The sequence below is a fragment of the Rhinatrema bivittatum genome, chromosome 10, assembly GCF_901001135.1.
Source record: "Rhinatrema bivittatum chromosome 10, aRhiBiv1.1, whole genome shotgun sequence".
Taxonomy (NCBI): domain Eukaryota; kingdom Metazoa; phylum Chordata; class Amphibia; order Gymnophiona; family Rhinatrematidae; genus Rhinatrema; species Rhinatrema bivittatum.
The window spans coordinates 76048276-76074301 of NC_042624.1; the positions used below are offsets into that span (position 1 = coordinate 76048276).

Here is a 26026-nt window from a genome sequence, read left to right on the forward strand (position 1 = left end):
AACAGTAGAGCTCTAGAATTTGTTGCCAGAGGATGTGGTTGGTGCAGTTAGTGTAACTGGGTTCAAGAAAAGTTTGGATAAGTTCTTGGAGGAGAAGTCCGTAACGGCTATTAAGTTTACTTAGGGAATAGCCACTGCTATTAATTGCATCAGTAGCATGGGATCTTCTTAGTGTTTGGGTAATTGCCAGGTTCTTGTGGCCTGGTTTGGCCTCTGTTGGAAACAGGATGCTGGGCTTGATGGACCCTTGGTCTGACCCAGCATGGCAATTTCTTATGTTCTTATGGCAATGCAGGACCCGCATAATATCTGTTTCAGATGTTTGGACCAGAACACATTGTGTCAAATTGTGAGCACTATGGACAGATGTCTGAGAGCCATAACTCAAAGGAAGATGAAGATGAAATATGAGCAGTTTTCACCACCTGAAAGTAAGAGAGAGAGAACCCATAAAGGGCCAGAAACTCGCAGGTCTGACCCCAAAAGGGGAAAAGAAGGCAAATTCCAAAAAGTGTCAAAAAAAAAAAAGCCTTGCTTACAAACTTGGAATGAGGACCAAAAAGAAGTTGTGATGACCATAGACTGCACCATAACTTGGCGCCATCAGATACTATTGGCTCAGATAAACAGATGGCAATGAACATTGGCGCAGTCCACTTCATCTTTGGCACTGAAGGTTCATGGAGCCAGCTAGTCACAAAAGAGCAATTGTGTTACTGGTGTGGATTCTACACTGTGCCAAAAAGGTGCTGGTGCCGAGTGTTCCTCTCAGCTCAGAGAGTTGTTAGAGAGAAATTTCATCCATTCTGATGGCAGTGTCTGATTCATCAGCTAAAATATCACCTCTCTTGCCATTGTCACCAATAACAGAATTCCATTCATTTGTGCATAAGAGCATAAGAACATTCCATACTGAGTCAGACCAAGGGTCCATCAAGCCCAGCATCCTGTTTCCAACAATGGCCAACCCAGGCTTTAAGTACCTGGAATGTACCCAAAAACTAAATATATCCCATGCTATTGATGCTAGTAATAGCAGTGGCTATTTTCTTTTCCCGTCGATAGCAGGGCTGAATTAGCCATGCTGTCATGGGATCTGTCAATCAGGTCCGGGAGGCAGAGCTTTACAAAGCAGAGATTTAGATTTTAGCTCTCTGCGGCTGCGCGTGTATTCCCGCGCAGGAAAGTAACAGATTCTCCTCAGTCTGTTTTTTCCACGAGCGTGATCGCATGCGGGGCTGATTTCTCCTCAGCATTTCTTATTTTATTGAAATGTCAAAAAAGCCAGGGTTTAAACCTTGTGCCTGTGGCAAGCTAATGTTGGTCACGGATGGCCATGACCGATGTTACAGATGCCTGGGACCAGAGCATAATTTACAAAATTGTGATTTTTTTTGTGCTCGAATGTCCCCCAAGAGCCCAAAAACAACGGGCCTACAAAATGTTTTCACGTTTTCCGAGCGATCGGAGGCTCATTCTTCACCGGGTCCCTCGTTGATGGCAGCTCTGTCACAAAAAAGAGCATTGTGATATCCTCAACCCTCCAGGCTTGGAGGTAAGGACTTACCAAGCCAACACAGGCCTTCGGATCCGAGAGGACCAAAAGAGCCTTGGCGATCGGCACAGGAATCAACGGCGCCTAAATCTTCGGCGCCGACGACTTATGCACCTGAAGTACCTTCTGCGCCCAAATCACCATTGGTGCATAATACCCAAATCAACATCTGCGCACAAGACACCGGCGCGCACAATGCAGGAAGCATATGCGCATAAGGCGCCGGAGCCGTCTGAAGCGAGCTCGGCGCCGCACGGCGTCTGACTTATGCGCACAACTTACAAAAAACATCGGTGCACGTGGCACCGAAGGCATTGGCACACTCGACAGCACACAGATTGACGCACAGTGGACTACAAAAGTCCAAACAAATAAATCACTCAATACCACATGGGGTAAAACGAAGACATCAGTCTCCAGATATCCCCTCATTCCACCTCTTCAGACTCTAATTCTACAGAGGTGAAGTCAAAACGAATCAGACGATCACGGTCGGGAGATGGAACCCATACAGGATCATCGTCACACCATCACCATAAGCGATCACGTCACTCACATCAAAAAGCTGTGAAGACGAGAGATACATGGACAGTGAGCCCTTCCACTTCTAGGTCATCTCACCCACGAAGTATAGATTCCTTATCTCGTAGACAATTAATACAAATCACTTCCTCTGCTGCATCTTCGTCCTCAGATAATTCTGTTAAGACCACAGAGGGTAAGATGAGGAACAAGTATGATGTACCAGCTGCTTCCGCTAAAATTCCTACAGTATCACCTAAAACAGGTAAACTACCAAAACAATCTGGTCGTGCAGCAATGCCTCCTCAAACAAAGAGGCATTTCTTCAATTATCCCAATCATTAGCAGGGTTTTATGAAACTCTTCAATCATCTTTTAAGATGTCTAACGAACTATCTGTGAGTTCTCCGGAACACAATATACATACCTCTAGAGAACTGTCAGTGGAGCCTCCGGCATCCCCAATGATGAAACGACCAATTTCACCAATTCAACAGCAAGATACCCCTATAGATTCTCTATCTCCATAAACGTCCCCATTGTCATCTACTGGATTCCCATCGGATCCACAGGAACAACCACAGGAACCATATTCTCCTCCAGAGGACCTGACATACCCAAAAGTTTTAGAAAAATTGGGCACAATACTACATCTGGAGGTCCAAAAGGAGACAGACCTTAGGTCAGAAACCTTTGGTCTCCTAAAGATTTTCGATGCTCCGGGAGAACCAACATATCTCCCACCACACGAATTATTACATTCTATCTTATAGAAGTCGTGGGAAACGCCTTATTCTCTATCAGCGGTTTCCAAGAAAACTGATATAAAATTTCGTATGCGGAAAACATCGCCTTACTCTATACCACAATTACCACATGTTTCAATTGTGATAGTCGGCAGTGCAAAGATTCAAAAAAGCAAAATCGCATGCCTCGTATCCACCAGGCAAAGACAACCGATGTTTAGATGACTTTGGCAGGAAGATGTATCACAACTCAGTTGAATGCCCGCATTATACACCATCAGTTCTATATGGTACAATACTTATATGAGTGCATACAAGCCACAAAAGGTATGCTTTCCTCAACGGCTGATCAGGTACCACCACCTCTTCATGATATGGAGGAGTGTTCTCGACACCTTCTACGATCGATATGAGGCATTTGAAACATCTTCTAGGGCATCTGCGACAGCCATAGCAGCCCGTAGGATGGCATGGTTATGCTCTAGTACGATACGAGAAACTGACGAACCTCCCGTGTACAGGAGACAACCTATTCGGAGAACGGTTTCAAGAAACAGTTGGAAAATTAAAGGAGGAAGCTCTAGCAGTACAATCTCACTACTCGACCACGCGTCGTTATGTGGGATCTATACGTAGACAATCCTATAATCGTAGGCCTTACAGATTTTATCAATCTTTTCGTACACAGACGTATCCATCTTACCAGCTTCCAACCACAACTGGGGGAGGAAATTGCTTTGCTTCGCAAACAGCAGGCCATTCGACGAATTTTCCCGAGAACACAAAAAACAGGGTTCTATTCCCCATACTTCCTCATACCCAAAAAGTCGGGTGGACTTCGCCCCATATTAGATCTACGGGAATTGAACAAATTCCAGACCAAAGAGAAATTCAAGATGGTATCGCTGAAATCGATCTTACCTCTGATTCAACCCGACGACTGGATGTGTTCCATCGATCTGAAGGATGCGTACACACATATTCCAATCCATCCATCCTCTTAGCATTACCTATGCTTTCGTTATGGCCATCAACACTACCAGTACAAGGTTCTTCCTTTTGGACTATCGGCTGCACCCAGGGTTTTTACCAAATGCATGGTTGTGGTGGTGGCTCATCTCAGACAACAGGGTATGACCATCTTTCCATATCTGGACGATTGACTAATAGCCTCGACCCCACACATCTTACTCTATCACCTCTGAAGGGTGATACAGTGCTTACAGGAATTGGGACTAGTGATCAATTTTCAGAAATCACATCTCCAACCAACACAGCGACAGGAGCAGGCCTGGACACTGTTCGCAACAGGGCATATCTCCCAACAGAAAGAATAACACAACTACGTCAACTTCTCTACTCGTTGAACAACACTCAAAGGCCGTCGGCAAGACAAAGTTTGGTAGTCCTCGGCCACATGGCGGCGGCTATCTTCACAGTGCCCAACACCAGGCTACACATGAGACGCCTGCAATGGGGACTAAAACGTCAATGGAAACAACACTCACAACCGTTGACACAGAAGCTATCGTTGACTTCCGAGATGAAACAGGACATAACATGGTGGCTCCTTAACTCCACCCTGTCCAAAGGAGCAGTATTCAGTCCTCCTCCTCACAACGCAGTCTTAACCACAGATGCGTCTCGCAAGGGATGGGGAGCACATCGAGATTTTTGAAACCCAAGGGTTATGGACAATCTCCGAGCAGACCCTGCAAATAAATCTATTAGAGCTCAGAGCAATTTGAAATGCGCTACAAGTGTTTCAAGATCACTTAAAGGGCTGCAGAGTCATGATCTACACAATCAAGTGGCAATGTTTTATATCAACAAGCAAGGAGGGTCCTGTTCATGGCCCCTTTGCAAGGAGACCCTGACAATCTTCAAACATGCTCACCAACATTGCATACATCTGTAAGCAACTTACCTACCAGGAGTAGCAAATACAAGAGCGGACAGGCTAAGTCACATCTTTCATCCTCACGAATGGACCCTCAATTCGGAGGTAGCCCAAGACATTTTCATGCAGTGTGGGACATCTGCGATAGATCTCTTTGCAACCGAGATCAACGCTCAGGTTCCCAAATTCTGCTCAATAAGACCAAGTCAGTTCAGGATCGCCCAAGATGCCTTCCTCATTCTGTGGACAACAGGCCTCCTGTATGCCTTTCCTCCCATACCACTCATAACAAGGACACTTCAGAAGTGCATAGCAGACTAGGCTCAACTGATACTCATAGCTCCAGCCTGGCCAAGGCAACCATGGTACAGTTTCCTTCTCTATCCATCACGGACCCCATTCAATTACCAAATCGCCCAGATCTTCTCTTCCAAGATCAAGGAACACTTCTACACCCACTACACATATCTCTTCATTTGACGGCATGGAGATTGAGAGGCTCCTTTTAACAGAACAGGGAGTTTCCACTTCGGCACAATCCATTTTGTTAGAATCCAGGAAACTCTCAACGATGAAAAACTATAGCTATAAATGGAAACTCTACTCTACCTGGTGCACTTCTAACGGTGTACCACCATTAGACTGTTCACCTGAGTTACTCATTGATTATCTACATACAATGTACACAGCTGGTCTGGCAACCTCATCCATTAGAGTTCATCTCAGTGCCATAGCAGCATATCACAGACCACTTAACAATATTCCTATTTCCAATCACCCCTTATCTCATTCATCAAGGGGTTAACTCACCTTCGCCCCAATCTCTAAGCCTCCAGTTCTGTGGAACCTCAACATAGTTCTTGAACAACTCATGCTTTTCCCGTTTGAACCCATGGACTCAGCACACATTAAATACCTCACATGGAAGGTGGTATTCCTTGTGGCAGTAACATCAGCACGACAAGTCAGTGAATTACAGGCCTTGGTCCATTATTCTCCGTATTTACAGTTTCATCACCAAAAAGTGATTCTCCGAACTCACCCATCCTTCCTACCAAAAGTGGTGTCTCAATTCCATCTCAATCAGACCAACGAACTACCCATCTTTTTCCCTAAACCTCATGCAAATGACAGGGAAAAATTACTGCATACGCTAGATTGCAAAAGAGCTTTAGCATACTACAAAGAGAGAACAAACTCGGACTCCTGTGTTTCTCAACTCTTTGTATCTTTCGACCTGAAAACACATGGACTACCGGTGGTTAAACGCACCATCTCCAGCTGGACAGCACAGTGCATCAAGTTCTGCTACGACAAACAAAACCTAAAGCTACATTCTGTTCCCAAAGCTCACAAAGTTAGAGCAGTGGCGGCCTAGTTGGCACACCTTAAACATGTACAACCCATTGACATTTGTAAGGAAGCTACATGGTCATCGCTCCATACTTTCACATCGCACTATTGCTTTGATCAACAAGCAGCCACTGATGCAAAGATAGGGCATGTAATCCTGCAATCTATCCTCTTGTACACGGTGAATGCCACACTGTTCATGATCACGGACAAACATATATACCATAAACAACGTGATCGGGAGCTTGGGACTCCCGTGACAGCATGGCTAATTTAGCCCTGCTATCGACGGGAAAAAGCTAGTTTGCTTACCGTAAACGGTGTTTCCGTAGATAGCAGGATGAATTAGCCATGCTGACCCACCCTCCTCCCTGGCAGTCACTGTCTTTCCAAACTACAGTTTAATCACAGACCAAGGAGAATCTGTTACTTTCCTGCGCGGGAACACACGCGCAGCCGCAGAGAGCTAAAATCTAAATCTCTGCTTTGTAAAGCTCCGCCTCCTGGACCTGTTTGACAGATCCCTTGACAGCATGGCTAATTCATCCTGCTATCTACAGAAACATCGTTTACGGTAAGCAAACTTGCTTAAGTCAACTTGATTAATAGCAGTTAATGGATTTCTCCTCCAAGAACTTATCCAAACCTTTTTTTTTTTAATTTTTTATTTAATGATATTACATTTAACAATCATAATAATATTGACTGAACAGGAAAAGTATTAGCCATACCACAAGTATCATTATTATAATAAAGCAAATGTATATTCTAACATAATTATTGGCTAGAATCGTAGTTCTCAACATGGGAGGATCCAATACTCATGAGAGCTAAATCATACTATAAAATTATTAAAGAAAATAGTAGTTGGACTTACACTTAAATAAATAGAACTATTCAGTTTACTGAGGTGAAGGTACATCAGGGCCAATTATTTCTGTATTGGGAATCACTCTATCTGATATAAATTTTAACAATTGAGATGGAGTGTAAAATATATAGTTAACTTCCTGGTACCTTATATAACATTTACATGGGAATTTTAACTTGAATTTTGCTCCCATATTTAATACCTGAGATCTCATTAACAAAAATTGCTTCCTTCTTTTCTGTGTTTTCTTCGCTACATCAGGAAAAATTTGAACTTTAGTTTGAAGAAATAATTTTTTTATATTTCTAAAATACATTTTCATCACCAGATCCCTATCTGAATCCAACAGGAAAGAAACAATGTTGCAGGTTGAGCCATATTTATATCTGATGTTTCAAGTAACTCTGATATATTTAGAGGAGAAAGTACTTGGAATTCCTGGCCTTCAGCAGGTTTTGCTTTCAAGGGTGTCACATAATGAATTTTTGTTAACGGAAGCATTATCTGGTCTGAAAACTTCAATATTTCTTGTGCATATTTCACCCACATATCTCTTGCTGAAACCAGAGGAACTCTAGGAAAATTAATCAATCTCAAAGTTTTCCCTCGTGCTTGATTTTCCATGTTCTCGAGCCTTTTGTCTAACAATTGATTTTCTTTAATCAGATTTAAATACAAGTCTTTTAAATTCCCTATGCTCTGTTGTACCAAATCCATTACATGTTTAACCATTTCTTCTTGTAAGACTTTAACTTGTTTGTCCAAGTTCTCCAGTTTAGATACAACTGGATTTAACTGAAGAAAAATATTTTCATTTAAGACTACTAAAGTCTCCTAGATAGTACCCAGCGTTATATCAGAGGGTCTCACCAATAGTATAAGATTTCTTCGCAGTTCCATTTCTTGCTTCTCCGCATTGATGCTCCTTGATGTTAACTTCTCTCCTCGCTCTGAATTCCGCCAGAGTCCTCAGATAGCCTCGGGCTCCACCACAGCATCTGCTGTTAGCTCTCCCCCCGCACATCTGGGGTTGGTGACATCATCGGGTCGCGTCTGAGTCGACTTCTGATGAGCCTCCCTGACCTCCGCCGGGTTTACTGGCGGCGTTCTAATTACCGGGGACATCGATGTCTCTAGGTCCTGGAGCGGTTCCGCTGTATCGAGGCTCTCCTGAACCAATGCCTGCTGACATCCTCCCAGTTTGGTAGGTCCAAACACCACATGGGCGTCCATCGGTCCAGTTTCGGGGTTCCCAGAGGGTTATCTATCGATTTCCTCTCTTTAGCCCTTCTTTTCCGGTCCGAATACGGCATTTTACAAAAAAGAAAAAAAGGTTTCCAGACCACAAGTGAGTAGCGGCGTTTCTGTGGTGCAGCTACATCGCCATCTTGGATCCTCCCAAAAATCAGGATCCAAACCTTTTTTAAACTCAGCTACACTAACTCCACTAACCACATCCCCTGGCAACAAATTCCAGAGTTTAATTGTGCATTGAATGAAAAAGAACTTTCTCCAATTAGTTTTAAATGTGCTAACTTCATGGAGTGCCCCCCTAGTCCTTCTATTATCCGAAAGCGTAAATAACGGATTCACATTTACCCTTTCTAGGCCTCTCAAGATTTTAAACACCTCTATCATATCCCCTCTCAGCCGTCTCTTCTCCAAGCTTGAACAGTCCTAACCTCTTTAGTCTTTCCTCATAGGGGAGTGTTCCATCCCCTTTATCATTTTAGTCGCCCTTCTCTGTACCTTCTCCATCACAACTATATCCCTTTTGAGATGCGGCGACCAGAATTGTACACAGTATTCAAGCTGTGTTCTCACCATGGAGTGATACACAGGCATTGAGACACTTTCCATTTTATTCACCATTCCCTTCCTAATAATTCCTAACATTTGGTTTGCTTTTTTGACTGCCACAGCACACTGAGCAGACTATTTCAATGTATTATTCACTATGACGCCTAGATCTTTCCTGGGTGGTAGCTCCTAATATGGAACCTAATATATAATATATATATATGTAACTATATATCATGTAACTATAGCATGGGTTATTTTTCCTATATGTATCACTTTGCACTTATCCACATTAAATTTCATTTGCCATTTGGATGCCCAATTTTCCAGTCTCACAAGGTCCTCCTGCAATTTATCACAATCTGATTGTGATTTAACTACTCTGATTAATTTTGTATCATCTTCAAATTTGATTACCTCACTTGTCTTATTCCTTTCCAGATCATTTATAAATATATTGAAAAGCATGCGTCACAGTACAGATCTGAGGAACTCCACTGCCCACCCCCCTCCACTGAGAAAATTGTATATTTAATCCTACTCTGTTTCCTGTCTTTTAACAAGTTTGTAATCCATGAAAGAACATCGCAACCTATTCCATGACTTTTTACTTTTCCTAGAAGCCTCTCATGAGGAACATTGTCAAATGCCTTCTGAAAATCCAAATACACTACATCTACCGGTTCACCTTTATCCACATGTTTGTTAACCCCTTCAAGAAATTGAAGCAGATTTGTGAGTCTAATCTTGTCTTGGGTAAAGCCATGCTGACTTTGTTCCATTAAACCATGTCTTTCTATATGTTCTATGATTTTGATCTTTAGAACACTTTCCACTATTTTTCCTAGCACTGAAGTCAGGCTATAACTGGTCTGTAGTTTCCCAGATTGCCCCTGGAGCCTTTTTTAAATATTGGGTTACATTAGCCACCCTCCAGTCTTTAGGTACAATGGATGATTTTAATGATAGGTTACAAATTTTTACTAATAGATCTGAAATTTCATTTTTGAGTTCCCTCAGAACCTTGGGGTATACCATCTGGTCCAGGTAACTTACTCTTCAGTTTGTCAATCAGACCTACCACATCTTCTAGGTTTACTGTGATTTGGTTCAGTCCATCTGAATCATTACCCATGAAAACCTTCTCTGGAACTAGTATCTCCCCAACATCCTCTTCAGTAAAAACCGAAGCAAAGAAATTGTTTAATCTTTCCGCGATGGCCTTATCTTCTCCTTTAACCCCTCGATCATCTAACAGTCCAACTGATTCCCTTGCAGGCTTTCTGCTTTGGATATATTTTAAAGTTTTTACTGTGAGTTTTTGCCTCTACAGCCAACTTCTTTTCAAATTCTCTCTTAGTCTGTCTTATTAATGTCTTAAATTTAACTATGCTTTATCCTATTTTCTTCTGTTGGATCCTTCTTCCAATTTTTTAATAAAGATCTTTTGGCTAAAATAGCCTTTCACCTCACCTTTTAACCATGCCGGTAATCGTTTTGCCTTCCTTCCACCTTAATGTGTGGAATACTTATGGACTGTGCTTCTAGGATGGTATTTTTTAACAATGTCCACGCCTTTGTTGCTGCTCCTTTCAATTATTTTCTAACTTTTTCTCATTTTAACAAAGGTTTCCCTTTTGAAAGTTTACCTCTAGTGCTGTGGATTTGCTTACTATCCCCCTTCCAGTCATTAATTCAAATGTGATCATATTTTGATCACTATAGACAAGCAGCCCCACCACCATTACCTTTCTCATCTAATCCTGTGCTCCATTGAGAATTAGATCTAAAATTTCTCCCTCTTGTCAGTTCCTAAACCAATCGATCCATAAAACTGTCATTTATTCCATCCAGGATCATTCTCTCTTGGCATGTCCTATGTTACATTTACCAAGTCGATATTGAGGTAATTGAAATCTCCCATTATTACTGCACTACCAATTTGCTTAGCTTCCCTAATTTCTCTTAGCATTTCACTGTCCATCCCACCATCTTGGCCAGGTGGATGGTGGTATACTCCTATCACTATACTCTTAACCAACACACAAGGTATTTCTACCCATAAAGATTCGATTGTGCGTTTAGTCTCATGCAGGATCTTTATCCTGCTGGACTCTATGCCATCGTGGACATAAAGCACCACCCCGCCTCCCAGATGCTCCTGTCTGTCATTGCGATATAATTTGTACCCAGGAATAGCACTGTCCCATTGGTTACCCTCCTTCCACCATGTCTCTGAGATGCCAGTTAAGTCTGTCATCACTCACTGCTATACATTCTAATTCTTCCATCTTACTTCTTAGACTTCTGGCATTATCATACAAACATTTCAAAATGTTTTGGGTTTTTTTGTTTGCATTTTCATTCTGCTTTTTAATTGATAGGGATAAATTGGAATCTTTTAGCTCAGGTGAATTTTTAAGTACAGGCACTTGGACTACTTTTCTTACTATTGGAACCTCATTGTTGGTATGCCCTAATTCTAATGCATCATTAGTATCCTTTGAAGATAACTCCCTCTGAACCATACGCTGCTGAGCGATTGTTGGCTTTCTCTTTTGTTCTAATTTAAAAGCTGCTCTATCTCCTTTTTAAAGGTTAGCGCCAGCAGCCTTGTTCCACCCTGGTTAAGGTGGAGCCCATCCCTTCAGAAAAGACTCCCTCCCCCCCCCCCCCCCCCCCCTTCCTCAAAAGGTTCCCCAGTTCCTTACAAAACTGAATCCCTCTTTCTTGCACCATTGTCTCATCCACGCATTGAGACTCCGGAGCTCTGCCTGCCTCTGAGGACCTGTGCGTGGAACAGGGAACATTTCAGAGAATTCTACCCTGGAGGTTCTGTGGATTTCAGTTTTCTACCTAAGAGCCTAAATTTGGCTTCCAGAACATCCTTCCCACATTTTCCCATGTCGTTGGTGTCCACATGTACCAGAACAGCCGGCTCCTCCCCAGCACTGTCTAAAATCCTATCTAGGTGACGCATGTGGTCTGCCACCTTCATTCCAGGTAAGCATGTTACCAAGCGATCCTCACGCCCACCAGCCACCCAGCTGTCTACATTCCTAATAACCGAATCACCAACTATGATGGCTGACCTAACACTTCCCTCCTGGGCAGTAGCCCTGGGAGAGACATCCTCGGTGTGAGAGGACAATGCACCACCTGTAGAGCAGGTCCTTACTACAGGATCCTTTCCTGCTGCACCAGTTTAATGCTCTCCGATCACGAGACCATCTTCCTCCAAGGCAGCACCAGGGCTGCCAGCCTGAAGTTGGGACTTGGCTGCTATGTCCCTGAAGGTCTCATCTATATACCTCTGTCTTCCTCAGCTCCTGCAGGTCTGCCTCTCTAGCCTCCAGAGATCGGACTTGTTCTCTGAGAGACAGGAGCTCTTTGCGTCGGATGCATACGTACAACTTCTCACCAGTGGGTAAAAAATCATACATGTGATGCTCAATGCAAAAGACTGGGAGGCCCCCCTCTTGCTGCTAGACTTCTGCCTTCATCTCAAATTTGTTCAGTTTCTAGTTGTTTTAGCTTGCTATAGGAATAGGAAGCTGTCTAATTAGGATCCTTTAAATGTATTAGTTTATTCACTAAATGTTTGGAAGCGGCTTACAGGGGAATCAAACTCTCAGTAAGGTGTAGGGAATTTGTGAAGTTAAAAGGCTGATTTTTATTTTTTTAGTGTGAAAGTGGCATCTGCCTATAAAAGTTATGGTCTGACTTTGTGGCAAAATACGCAAGCAATGTTCCATCTACTATTGCTGGACCACAAGTATCAGAAACAATTTTAAGGATACTGGCAAAGGAACTGCAATCCAAAACATAGCAGGTTAATCTAAGATTGAAATCATCATGATCTGTTTCTCAATAGAAATGTCATCACCTAAATAATTTTCTTTTAGATTCAGATAAATCTTTGGATGCTAATTCATCATATTCTTATGGGTTTTCACAGCCATTACCAGAACTGCTCTTGGACCCTTTGCCTAAACCTGCAAGAAGCACTACACCCATAGATCATTTGTCATATCCAGCCTTTATACGAAGGATGTCTGAAACCATTCCTTTCAAATTAGAGGAGACCAGCCAATAGGAAGATCTCAGAGTACTGAACTTTATCCATCTTCCTAGGCAGAGTAAGGTTATACCAATACATAAGGCCTTACAGGATCTACAATTAAGAATCTGGAAAACCCCTCTGATCACCTGTGACAAAATACATAAATGTAAAATATATGGAGTACAACAATATATCATACTTACAATAAGATGCAACTGCCACACGAATCACTGGTAGTAGTCTTCCAGAGAATGTGGTTAAGGCAGTTAATGTAGTTGGATTTAAAAAAGGTTTGGAGAAGTTCATAAACTGCTGTTAATCAGGCTAACTTAAGGAATAGCCACTGCTTTTTACTGGGATTTTTTACATGGGATTTTTTTAATTTTATTTAGATGTTTTTATATTCTGCTTTTTGCACTTTTTTCAGCACTTCAAAGTGGATTACATTCAGGTACTGTAGGAATTTCCCTATCCCCAAAGGGCTTACAGTCTAAGGCCTGAATTTTCTATCGGCACACAGCTTACTGAATTCCGCGGTAACGGGGGGGGGGCGCGCGCAGTGGGCCAGCGAAGTTACCGCTGCATCCGCCCCGACTCCTCTTCTTCAGGTTCCGACTCCGCCCCTATCAAGCTATTGTACGCGAGAAGGGACTTTTCGCATGCGATACAGATAGAAAATGACCCCCTAAATTTGTACCTGAGGCAATGGAGGGTAAAATGACTTGCCCAAGGTCACAAGAAGCGACAGTGGGACTTTTGAACTCTGGTCTCCTGGTTACTAGCCTGCTGCTCAAACCACTAGGCTACTCCTTTTAGGTACTTATGAGATACTTGTAACCTGGACTGCCACTGTTGGAAACAGGATGATGGTCTTGATGGACCCTGTGTCTGACCGTATGGCAACTTATGTTCTTACGTACCAAGATTTGATTTGTAGCTTTCTAGATTATGGAGCTTGACAGTAAGGCATGGTTGGGGGGGAGGGTTTCTAGGTGTTGGATTGGGGATGGGATCTTGTATGCACATCTATCCAGAATGTTAGAAAACCTATGAAGATGCAAACAAAAGCTGACTAATAAAGTAAGGATGTTCTACAAGCATTCAAGCTTCCATACCTGTCAGCTGAGATGTATTCTTGTGGTGTAGACAGTGATAACTGGGCAGAATGGATGGTATAATTGGCCTTTTTTTTTAACCACTATTTGTTATGCTGCTTTATGTGACGGTTCAGAATTGTTTACTAAAATATTAAAATTGAAATCTTGCCTGCCTTTCTTAATATAATTTTTCCAAACCAGAAATTTCCTGCTTGCTTTATCCCATTATAACCCTTTGAAAATTAGAAAGGAATTAACATGTTAGGGGCATTTTAAGGTGAAAAGTTATCAAATAACAGCAAATCTTTTACTGTAATTATGAAAAGTAATAACAAGGAAGTTATACCTATGCATTCTTGCTAGTGTACATGATAGACAAAGTCTCAAAAGGCCCAGCCTATAAATTCAGTTTTTATTTCTGTTAAGGTTGCCCTACTTTATTAGAGCTGCAAATGTTTAGCAAATGTTTTAATTCAGTGTGTTTAAAAATCCCTGTGAATTTGCAGGCAGTATTTGTCGCTTATTTGTAATGGGATTAATTAAGAGGAGAAGTTCCCCTTTTTGTACGCATACCATTAAATCCTTGCAGTTCTGGCCTGCTTGTGCTCTGTTAATTCTTTTTTTTGATTCATTGATAAGCATGTATTTAACTTTGTACGCATGCGTAAAGTGCTTAACTCTTTGATCTTGAATCAGTAGTGGATTTTTTAAAGTGTTAAATTAAACAAATGTGTTTTTTCTACTTTGAGACGATTAACTTGTTTATCAGACACTTGTGATGGTATTTAAGCTATTTTTGCCTTCATTACCAGAGTTTATAAATGGTTTCAAATTCTTTGTTAAATTGTTCCAGTTAAATGCATGTTTGTTTTTTTTCTATATTTGCTGTACTCTAACACTAACTTTGTTTTATTACATGGAAGTCTTTTGAAAATATCTCTGTGGAGGAATCTGCTGGATCCATACTTGAGAGAGATGATATTCAAGGTACTGTGCATAGAAATTTTACTCCCGCACTCTTCCTTTCATTCTGGTACCAGCACAGCATACAATTCTTGATTTCCTAGCGTGTAGCAGATGGACTCAGGACCAATGGGTATAGTGTGCTCCTGATAGCAGTTGGAGACTGAGTCGGATTTCAATCTCACGTCAGCACTACATATACCCGTGCATGAGGCTTTGCTCTCCGGTTTTTTCCGTCTCCATAGCAGTTCAGGACTTCACACACGCTTGCACAGCGTTAGAAAACCAAATTCCAAATTTAAAGAAGAAACAAAGAAAAACTTACCTCCAAAACAAACCCCGTTCTCCTGCAGTGATACCTAAGGGTCCCTCCCCCAGTCGAGATTTCCTGAGGTGATTTGTGCGCATAGCAGCGTGCACATCAGGGCTGGGCGTACAGCGGCACGCCCAGGGGTGCTAAGCACACAGCTAGGCCCCCAAGCACAGCCACGTGCGCATCTTCTGTTCCCACGCGCATAACATAGGCGCACCAGCAACGCATAACCAGGCCTCCCGGCACACGCACCTGTATAGGATACACGCGCAAATCATGGCACCGCCATCCAAGACAGCTGAAGGTCTAGTCCTCTGCCCGGCATGCAACCTGAGAGCGGCGCAGCCCAAGGTGACCTCCGCCCTGTGCCTGCTATGCGAAGAAGCTCGGGTGGAGCCGAGACAAGGCCCCCCTCAGCTTGTAGAGGACTCCAGATCCACCAGCGAGACTACCCCAGACCTCTCTATTCCTGACTCTGCCCCTCCACAGTGGGGGCCCTCGGGGAGCGCCGTCGGACCCAGTGCGGTCCCAGGCAACTTCACCTGGGCAGAATTCTTCGCTGAGCTGCAATCCTACATCCACGCACAGGCAGGCCACCAGCAGCACAACCACAACCCCCGCCAGTGGTCCAGAACCTTCCAAGCCTCCCCTGGACAAATACCTCTCCCCTTAGGGGACACACATGATTCGGAGGAGGAATCAGAACCCCTGGAAGAGGGGGAACTCCAGGAACAGAACCGTATCGCACCATGATGCGCTTATTCCCAAAAGACGAATTATCAGATCTCGTAGCCACGAGTCTGAAGGCATTGGCCATCCCGGATACATGCAACACAGCAGAGTCCAAGGCGAGCCCCTTCCTGGCCGGGCTCCACCAGATCTCATACCATTTCCCTATGCTACAGGCCGTACAACAATTGATTGACCTGGAATGGGACGCTCCAGAGGCCACCTTTAAGGGAGGTCGAGCCCTATAGAAGCTCTCTACCCCTTGGACCCCACAATGAAGGAACTCCTGAGGTTTCCCAAGGTCGACGCTCTGGTCTGCGCCCCCACAAAGCGCACTACCATACCAGTCAAGGGAGGAGCTTCACTCAAGGATGCCAATGACAGACGGCAGAAATCCAACCTCAAGCAGTCTTATGTTGTATCAGCTGTGACCTTACAGATCGCTGCCTGCTGCGCCGTGGTATCACGTGCTTGCCTGGCTATGGCCAGGGATGCAACTACACCAATCGAGGCATTAGGCCCAGCAATATCATTCCTCATGGATGCGACCTCAGACCTGGTATGCACCTCAGCCAGGAGCCTCTCGTCCATAGTGGCAGCCAGAAGACAGCTCTGGCTCCGAAGCTGGTCAGCCGATGCGACCTCTAAGACTAGGCTCACGCGAATGCTCTTTAGAGGAACACTCGTATTCGGAAGGGGACAAATTAGCCGACAAATGGGGTGATTCCCTAGTACCCCGTCTACCGAAGGACAGGAACAAGAGAAACCAACGCCCCTCTCCCGGGGCACACAAGGGCAGAGGATCCCAGCGTGTTAGACCATAAAAAAAACACCAAGTACCCTGCCGGCAAGGGGCAGTCCTTTCGGAACAGACACCACAAAAGAGGAGCCGGCTCGGGACCAGGCCCCAGCCGCAACACGCAGTGAGAATCAGCAGAGCCATCTACAGGAAGAGATCATAGGGGGCAGGCTTGCCCTATACTACCAAAGATGGGTCGAAATAACGTCGGACAATTGGGTCCTATCCATCATCTGAGAGGGATACTACCTGAACTTCCACAGCATCCCCCCGGAGAAGTTTGTGATTTCTCCGTGCCACGACCCCTCCAAGAGGAAGGCAGTGGAAACCACACTATCAAAACTACTCGCCCTAAAGGCAATAACACGGATGCCCACGCACCAACAAAATTCCATCTACTTCATCGTACCCAAGAAAGAGGGAACATTCCGGCCCATACTGGACCTCAAGACATTCAATCATTACCTGAAGGTACCCTGCTTCCGCATGGAAACCCTGTGTTCGGTCATAAAGGTGGTACAACCGGGTGAATTCCTGACCTCCCTGGATCTGTAAGAAGCCTATCTCCACATACTGATCCATCACCTCCATCAGCGTTTCCTACACTTCGTGATATTGGGCCATCACTACCAGTTCCAGGCCCTACTGTTTGGGCTAGCTACGGCTCCCTGAACGTTCACCAAGAATCATGGTGGTAGTAGCGGTGACACTGAGGAAAGAAGGGATCCTCGTGCACCCATACCTGGATGATTGGCTGATCAGAGCGAAATTGCCAGAGGAAAGCCATCAAGCAACCACCAGAGTCATGGAACTACTGTAGAACCTCGGGTGGGTCAACACACCCAAGAGCCACCTGCAGCCCTCCCAATCCCTAGAGTACCTGGGAGTCCGGTTCAACACCAAATGGAACAAAGTCGCCCTTCCCCCTACAAGGAGAAGGAGATTGATGGAACAACTATGAGCATTGTTGAACTCCACTCTCCCCACGGCATGGGACTATCTCCAAGTCCTCTGACTCATGACATCAACCATAGAAGTCGTCCCGTGGGCAAGGGCCCACATGCGGCTCCTACAACATTCCCTACTGTCACAGTGGAACCCGATGTCTCAGAACTACTTCGCCCCCCTCCGGCTACCGTCGAAGGTTCGGAACCTACTACAATGGTGGCTACAAGAAAGACCATCTGAGCGAGGGAACAAGCCTATCCCCGCTGGAATGGACCTTGTTCACCATGGATGTGAGCCTGCGGGGAAGGGGAGCCCTCTGCCAGGAGCTAACAGCTCAAGGACAATGGGACAAAGAAGAGTCTGCATGGAACATAAACAGACTGGAAGCCTAAGCATTCAGACTAGCCTGCCTACGGTTCAGCCACAGACTCCGGGGAAAATCAGTCAGTCATGTCAGACAACGCCAATACAGTGGCCTACATCAACCGCCAGGGGGGAACCAGAAGCCAGCAGGTGTCCCTGGAAATAGAGCCCCTAATGACGTGGGCAGAATCAAACCTACAGGGGATATCAGCCACCCACATCGCGGGAAAAGACAACGTCACTGCAGACTACCTCTGCAGAGAGAGTCTGGATCCAGGGGAATGGACACTGTCTACAGCAGCCTTCCAGCGGATAGTAAACCACTGGGGAACCCCAGCCATGGATCTTCTGGCAACTGGGTCCAACACCCGGGTTTCCAAGGTCTTCAGCCAAAGACAGGAACCGCTATCCCAGGGTATCGATGCCCTCGTCAAGACCTGGCCACAAGAGGACCTACTGTACGCCTTCCCTCCATGGCCACTACTGAGTGGAATCATCTGCAAGATAGAACACCACAGAGGGCTGGTACTTCTAGTGGCCCCGGACTGGCCAAGAAAACCGTGGTACGCAGACATGCGAAGGCTTCTGGCGGGAAACCCTTTATGCCTCCCTCCACACAGGGATCTACTCCAGCAAGGACCGATCCTCCACGAAGACCCAGCGAGATTCTCGCTTACGATCTGGCCATTGAGAGGTCTCGTCTGAAAAAGAGTTGGATACTCAGGACCAGTGATTGACACACTGTTCCGAGCGCACGAGTTCTCCACCTCCTTAACATATATACGAGTATGGAGAATATTTGAAGCCTGGTGTGAGGACCGCGATATCCTTACACAGACAGTCAAAATCCCCATGATCCTGGAATTTCTGCAGGACGGCGTGAACAAAGGGTTGTCCCTCAACTCCATAAAGGTACAACTGGCCGCTCTGGCCAGCTTCAGACCCAGGGTGGACGGCACCAGCCTAGTGGCCCACCCAGAAGTCTCCCGCTTCTTAAAAGGGGTCAAGCACATTCGGCCACCCCTATGGAATCTCAATCTAGTGTTAGACTTCCTAGCGGGAGCTTCATTCAGACCAACTCGCGGTCTGTCCCTAAGGCTCCTGACCTTGAAGACAGCGTTCCTCGTGGCAATCTGCTCAGCCCGTCGAATCTCCGAACTTCAAGCACTATCATGCCGGGAGCCATTCCTCAGATTCACGCCGGGATCCATACAGCTGCGCACGGTACCCTCCTTCCTGCCAAAGGTGATTTCTCACTTCCATCTAAACCAAATCTCGCTGCCATCTCCAGACGAGCATAAGGACTCGGAAGACTCATGCCTTATTCATCACCTGAATGTTGGCAGACTCCTAGTCAGATACCTTGAAAGATTGGATCCTGTACAAAAGACAGACCATCTGTTCGTTCTTCACAGCGGGAAGAAGCAAGGAGAAGCGGCCTCGCGGGCAACCATAGCCCGCTGGATCAAAGAAGTAATCAAGGCGGCCTACGTAGAGGCAGGCAAGCCTCCACCTCTACAAGTCAAGGCCCATTCCACAAGGGCTCAGGCAGTGTCCTGGGCAGAAACCAAGATGCTGTCACCTGCAGAGATGTATCTGGTAGCAACATGGTCCTCCATCTACACCTTCTCGAGATTCTATCGCCTGGATGTTCAATCCAAGGAGGACACAGCATTCGCAAGGGCAGTACTAAATGGGCCACGGGGAACCTCCCACCCGGTTCAGGAGTAGCTTTTGTACATCCCATTGGTCCTGAGTCCATCTGCTACACGCTAGGAAATGGAGAAGTTACTTACCTGATAATTTCATTTTCCTTAGTGTAGACAGATGGACTCAGCACCCCGCTCATGCTGCCTCACAATCAAGAATCATTGGGGGAACCTCCCCCTGAGTGCAATACAAGCACGGGTAAGCTAACCCTTATCTCTAGTTCAGACACTTATATTACCAGGTGTCTGCTCTTCTCGGTTGAGTGTCCTGGCGGTCTCCAGCTAGAAACCACATCAACCAATTCAAGTTAATCAAGTTATCCAAGTTGTTAAAAAAAAAATAAAAAAAATTATCCAAACACATATATCCATAATTGCTTTTCCAGGAGAACTGGAGAGCAAAGCCTCGTGTACGGGTATATGTAGTGCTGACCTCAGATTGAAATCTGACTCCGTCTCCAACTATCATCAGGAGCACACTATACCCATTGGTCCTGAGTCCATCTGTCTACACTAAAGAAAATGAAATTATCAGGTAAGTAATTTATACATTATTGAGACTTGGTTTGCATTACTTTTTTGTATATTTTAGAGGAGCATGCAGATTTGGCACCAAGCCATTCATTTAAAAATTTTCAGATGTGCTTTCAAAAGTATCTGTAATGATAAATTAGAGCTATATTTTGAGGCAGTTGCTCTTGAAGTTAAGACAAAAATCTCATGTGTGAAAAATGTCTTTAATCTAATTTTTTGGAAACACTTTGATCATATAATCACCCAAGATACATCATATTGTGACCCTGTAGATATGAAATCCCTATCTGCCCTATTGAGTATCAAATAGCATTAAAGAATACAAGATATGAAATGCATTAAGATTCAGTTGACTGACACTGCTGTCACGCCCTGCCACTTGTCCCAATGTGATTGTCTAAAACTTATTTCTGTGCTTTTCATGTTTTGCCTGTAGAAAATCTTCGAGCAGAAGAAATTGATAATATGCTGCTAAGACATGATAGTGGTATTGAATCCGCTTTATTGTATGCTAAAGCTTGGTCAAAGTATACCAAGGATGTGTTGGCCTGGGTTGAAAAACGGCTTAGCCTGGGTGAGTAATTTATTTTCTTATCTAATCAACTTTGTCCTGATGGAATTAACTCTTACTGTCAGGCTGGTGCTACAAACTGTTAATAATGTGAATTCTAAATTAGTAGCTGTTGTACTGAACTAAATACAAGCAACTGTTATCTCTTTCCTATAATTGAAGGATTGTAACCAAATGTAGGGAAGGTATATGCATGTCACTCTAACAGAAAAATTTGCATAAACATTTTTGGTGAAAGGAACTTGATTTCATTATGTTGTATTATGTCTAATATTTTATTCACAGAAATGGAATGTGCTAGAAACTTTGCAAAAATGGCTGAACTGTCTAGAGCTGCTGTTGGACCACAGGTACATGTATACTTTTGTGCATTTATATATATATGGAAAATGTATTCATACAAATAGGGAGTTCAGCTTATTTAAACTTGGTATAGTTTGACAGCTAATACTTTACTAGTACATTTAAGTAGTAGCTGTATATGTAAACTGAATTTCAGATGCATTCTTTGGAAAACAATTTTTTTTCTTAGCATCCAGTCAGATGAATCCAGAACAAGTGGGTTATGCACCTCTACCAGCAGATGGAGACAGAGCAAACTGATGTTTCAGTATATATATACACACCCCTATACTGACATCAGCCTGCCAGTATTCTCTGTCTTCAAGAGATGGTGGGTGTGCAACTCCCTACTTGGGGATTGCTTCAATTTAAAAAAGGAGAAATAAGGAAAATAAATTTTCCCAGCACTTCTGCGGTGATACCACAACTCCCCCAGCTGAGAATTTCTGAAGTGATTTCTGTGGTCCTTCAGATGAGTGCCTTAGTCTGGTAGCTGGTTTTTCAACTGGCGTGGACTTAGCTGTTAAGCAGCTGAAAGGCAGCAGGTACAAGAAGCCGAGCACGGTGATGACTGAAAATGCCCTGTGTGTGTCGTCTCTCCCCCCCCCCCCCCCCCACACACACACACAGGCGGAGACCATCTCTATACTTGGGTACGGCTGAGCTCAGATAAGTTTTAAAAAAAAAGAAAGAAAAGGAAGGTGGTTTTTTTTTGTTTTTTGCTGTATGGCTTCCTCCTTCCCCCCCCCCCCCCCCCCCCCCCCCCCCGTCTCCTTGCTCAGCATGCTGTTCTAGTGGGCGGTCGAGGGACATGGGTAGCCTAGCGGGTTGAGCAGCCTCTGTAGGCTTGGCCCCACTCTGAGGCTTTTTCACTGCGCGCCACGTGGTAGGCCTCAACAGTGTTTCATGCGCTTTCTTTAGGCTGCCCTCTACAGGATTGCCGGTTCGGTGTGTGCATCTAGCTGTGTGTCCAGTTTTTGGACTCTTAGGCAGTTCTAGTAATCTGTGTGTCCAAGTTAAGTGGCAGTTCGCTTACCTGTTCACACAAGTTGAGCATTGCTGTGTGCTTAATTTTTTATGGAGCCTATCCTAGGGATGCCTAAGTCTTGAACGTCTAGGTTGAATGCCTAGAATTTTTGGATGCCCCCCCAAAAAAGCTAAATGCACACTTCCAGCTGCTGATCTAATGGTACCTATATCTAAGAAACATAAGTCCCTTTCTCTTTGCACTGACAGTCATTTTCGGGCATCTCAACCAGGAGTGCCCTCTGACTTCTGCCAGAGGGAGGCTCAGGGAGAATTATCTTCCTCTGATTTAACTAAGCCTGGTTCTTCCCAGCCGGATGTAGGACTGGGTAAAGACTCTTAAGGTGGGGCGCCTGATTTTGGAACTCCCCTAACTGGTTCTTCAGCAGGGGAAGGCAGCTCAGTGAGTACACCTCAGGTACCTCCTGGTCTGGATACTTCTACATATTCATGAGTAGAATTTTTCTAAGGATTGCAATCCTTTCTTCAGGCCCAGTCCTCAGCCCTGTCTAATGTTCTCAGGGCAGAGTCGCAGGTGCAAACCTTCCCTGGACCTACTGGTAAGTACAGGAGTTCTAGAGTGGCAGCAGGACTACCCGATAGAGATCCGGATAGTACGGAGGTTGATGCCGGTCCTGATTCTCTTAAGGATGGTGAAATTCCTCCAGGATTAGAACCATATAGGACTATGCTACGGTTCTTCCATAGATATGAACTACCGGCCCTGATTTCCCAGACCTTTAAAATTCTGGGAGTACCTGGGACAGATTCCATGTCAGAACCAAACAAAAATCCCATTTTGGATTATTCTCTGTGTAAAGCCTCTTGTTTTTTTCCTGGGATGGAGGCCATTGAAGAATTGATTGATCTTGAGTGGGGCGCCCCAGAGGCTAATTTTAAAGGTCAGGTTTTGGCAGGCCTGTACTGTCTGGATCCGATGATGAATAGAGCATTTTTGTTTTCCGAAGGTGGATGCACTTGTATGTACAGTCTCCAAGCGGACGACTAACCCCCGTGGAGGGAGGAGCGGCCTTGAAAGTTTCAATTCTATCATGTTCAATCCTTAAGCAGGCATTTGAAGCAAGGGTAATGACTTTGCAAATAGCTTCTTGTTGTTCCCTGGTGGCTCGATCTTGTTTACTTCTCTTTCAAGAGGTTGATGACTCGGGGGTGAATTCCAGAGCAGGTTATGGAGCCAGTGGCCATCTTTTTGGCAGATATAGGCTGCGATTTGGTCCGCACCTCAGCCAGAGGGGTGGCTTTGGTAATTGTGGCTAGGCATTGGTTATAGTTGAGAAATGGTCAGCTGGTGCAACTTCCAAGGCTAACCTCACAAAACTGCCCTTTAAAGGCTCGCTTTTGTTTGGGAGTGAGTTGGAGAAACTGGCCAGTAAGTGGGGAGAATTACCAGTTCCTTGATTCCCAGAGGATAAGTAGATGCCATGCTCTTTTAGCATGAGAGGTCATGCTAAGGGATCTAAGCGGTTTCGACCCTATAGAGGAGCAACCTTTCAACAGACTCGACCTTTTGGTAGGTCTCAGTCCTTTCGTCCCAAACAGCCCAGAAGTGGCACAGGCTCGGCTAGTGGATCCTCCCGAGCCTCCCAGTGAAGATTTGCTGACCCACCCATGGGAGCAGGAGATAGGGGAATGCCTCTTTCTTCTATCAGAGGTGGGTTGAGATCGCATCGATCACTTGGTCCTGGAGATGATACGAGAAGGATATGTACTGGAGTTTTGCAGTATTCCTCAGGAGTTGTTCATGGTCTCTCCCTGCCATTCCTCGCAGAAGAAGCAGGCAGTAGAGAATATATTGGCAAGGCTCCTCAGTCTGAGAGCTGTGATTCTGGTACCCACATCTCAAGAAAATACGGGGTGATATTCAGTTTATTTCGTTGTGCCCAAGAAAGCGGGATCCTTTCGTCCCATCCTGGATCTCAAGGGTGTCAACAGTCACATGGAGACCTTGTGCTCAGTGATAATGGCCGTACAGTCGGGGTAATTTCTGACCTCTTTGAACCTGTTTGAAGCATATCTTCACATTCCCATTTGACTAGATCAACTTTTTCTGCGGTTCGCAGTTCTGGGATGCCAGTATCCGTTTCGGACACTACCTTTTGGTCTGGCTACCACTCCCAGGACCTTTTCCGAGGTGATGGTGGTAAATGTGGCAGAATAGAGAGAGGATGGGATCCTAGTATACCCGTATCTGGATGACTGGCTGATTTGAGCCAAGTTGCAGGAGGAGAGCCGCCTGATGACCTGCAAGGTGATCTCGTTGCAGGAGCTCAGCTGGGTTGTGAACCTGGTCAAGAGCAGTCTTCAGCCTGCTTGGTCATTGGAAAACCTTGGGGTTAGGTTTGACACGGAGCAGGGCAAGATTTTCCTGCTGGAAGCTAGTATTCAGAAGTTAATGGCACAGGTTACATCTATTGATGAACACTCTGCACCCGACCGTATGGTCCTACCTGCAGGTACTTGGTTTAATGGCGGAAACCCTGGAAGTGGTACAGTGGGCGAGAGCGCATATGCGTCCTCTTCAGCGCTCCCTGTTTCTTGGTGGAATCTGCAATCTCTGGAATATTCGATTCAGCTCCATCTGCCGATGGAGGTCTCCTCCCGACTGCAGTGCAGTGGTGGCTACAGCTGAATCATCTAAGGAAGCACCACCGGACTGGCTAGTACTGATGACAGATGCAAGCCTCCATGGTTGGCGAGCTCACTGTCAGGCCCTGACAGCGTAAGGGTGCTGGGATGTGGAAGAGTCTCTATGGAACATCAATCTTTTGGAAGCCAGGACAGTCCGTCTGGCATGTTTGCAGTTTGGCGACAGGCTGCTGGGTCGAGTGGTCCAGATAACGTCTGACACGCAACGACTGTGGCTTACATAATTTGGCAGGGAGGAACTAAGAGCCAACAAACAAATGTCGCAGCAGATAGATCAACTTATGGAATGGGCTGAACTACATCTCCAGATGTCAGCCTCACGTTTAGCAGGAAAAGACAATGTAAGAGCAGACTCTCAGCAGGGAAGTCTGGACCCAGGAGAATGGGCACTGTCAAATGAGACTTTTCAGCTGATTCTGGATTGCTGAGGTCTCCCATTTCTGGACCTGCTGGCTACTTCTCGCAATGCAAATGTTCTGTGATTCTTCAGTCGCAGGAGGGATCTGAAGTTGTTGGGGATAGATGCCTCGGTGCAGGAGTGGCTGGAAGACAAGTTGCTGTATGCCTTTCCTCCATGGCCCATGTTGGGCAGATTAGTCCGAAGGATCAAGCACCACAGAGGGCTCTTGGTTGCTCCAGATTGGCCCAAAAGACCGTGGTGTGCGGATCTGCAGTGGCTCTTGGCAGAATCGCCCCTTCAGCTTCCAGAACACTGGGATCTGTTGCGGCAGGGTCCTATTCTTCACAAAGATCTGACTCAATTTTTGTCTTGCAGTATGGCCCTTGAAAGGGCTCACTTGCTGAAACATGGATATTCTGCAGCAGTGATTTCCACCTTGCTAAGAGCTAGAAAGTTCTCTACTTCCTTGGCCTATGTATGGGTTTTGTGAGTGTTCAAGGCCTGGTGTAAAGATTGAGGTACTCTTCCTTGTTCGGTCAAGATCCTGCTCATTTTGGAATTTCTGCAGAATGGTTTGAATAAAGGTTTGGCACTTAATTCGTTAAAGGTACGAGTAGCAGCTCTCACCTGTTTCAGAGGTCAGGTGAATGGTGGATCCCTGTCCATTTCCTGAAAGGAGTAAAACATCTTCATCCTTTGCAGATTCCGGTGCCCATATGGAGTCCTAATTTGGTATTGGATTTCTTAGTGGGCCC

The 26026-nt window shown here is 45.1% G+C and overlaps 1 protein-coding gene across 1 annotated transcript in view; it reads left to right on the plus strand.

The window, feature by feature from the left end:
- ARHGAP29 (Rho GTPase activating protein 29) overlaps positions 1-26026 on the plus strand; it is a 291858-nt gene that overhangs the window by 116813 nt on the left and 149019 nt on the right. The window contains 3 exon segments of the mRNA XM_029617439.1: positions 14831-14894; positions 20702-20839; positions 21122-21186. Coding sequence (XP_029473299.1) covers positions 14831-14894; positions 20702-20839; positions 21122-21186 — 267 coding nt within the window.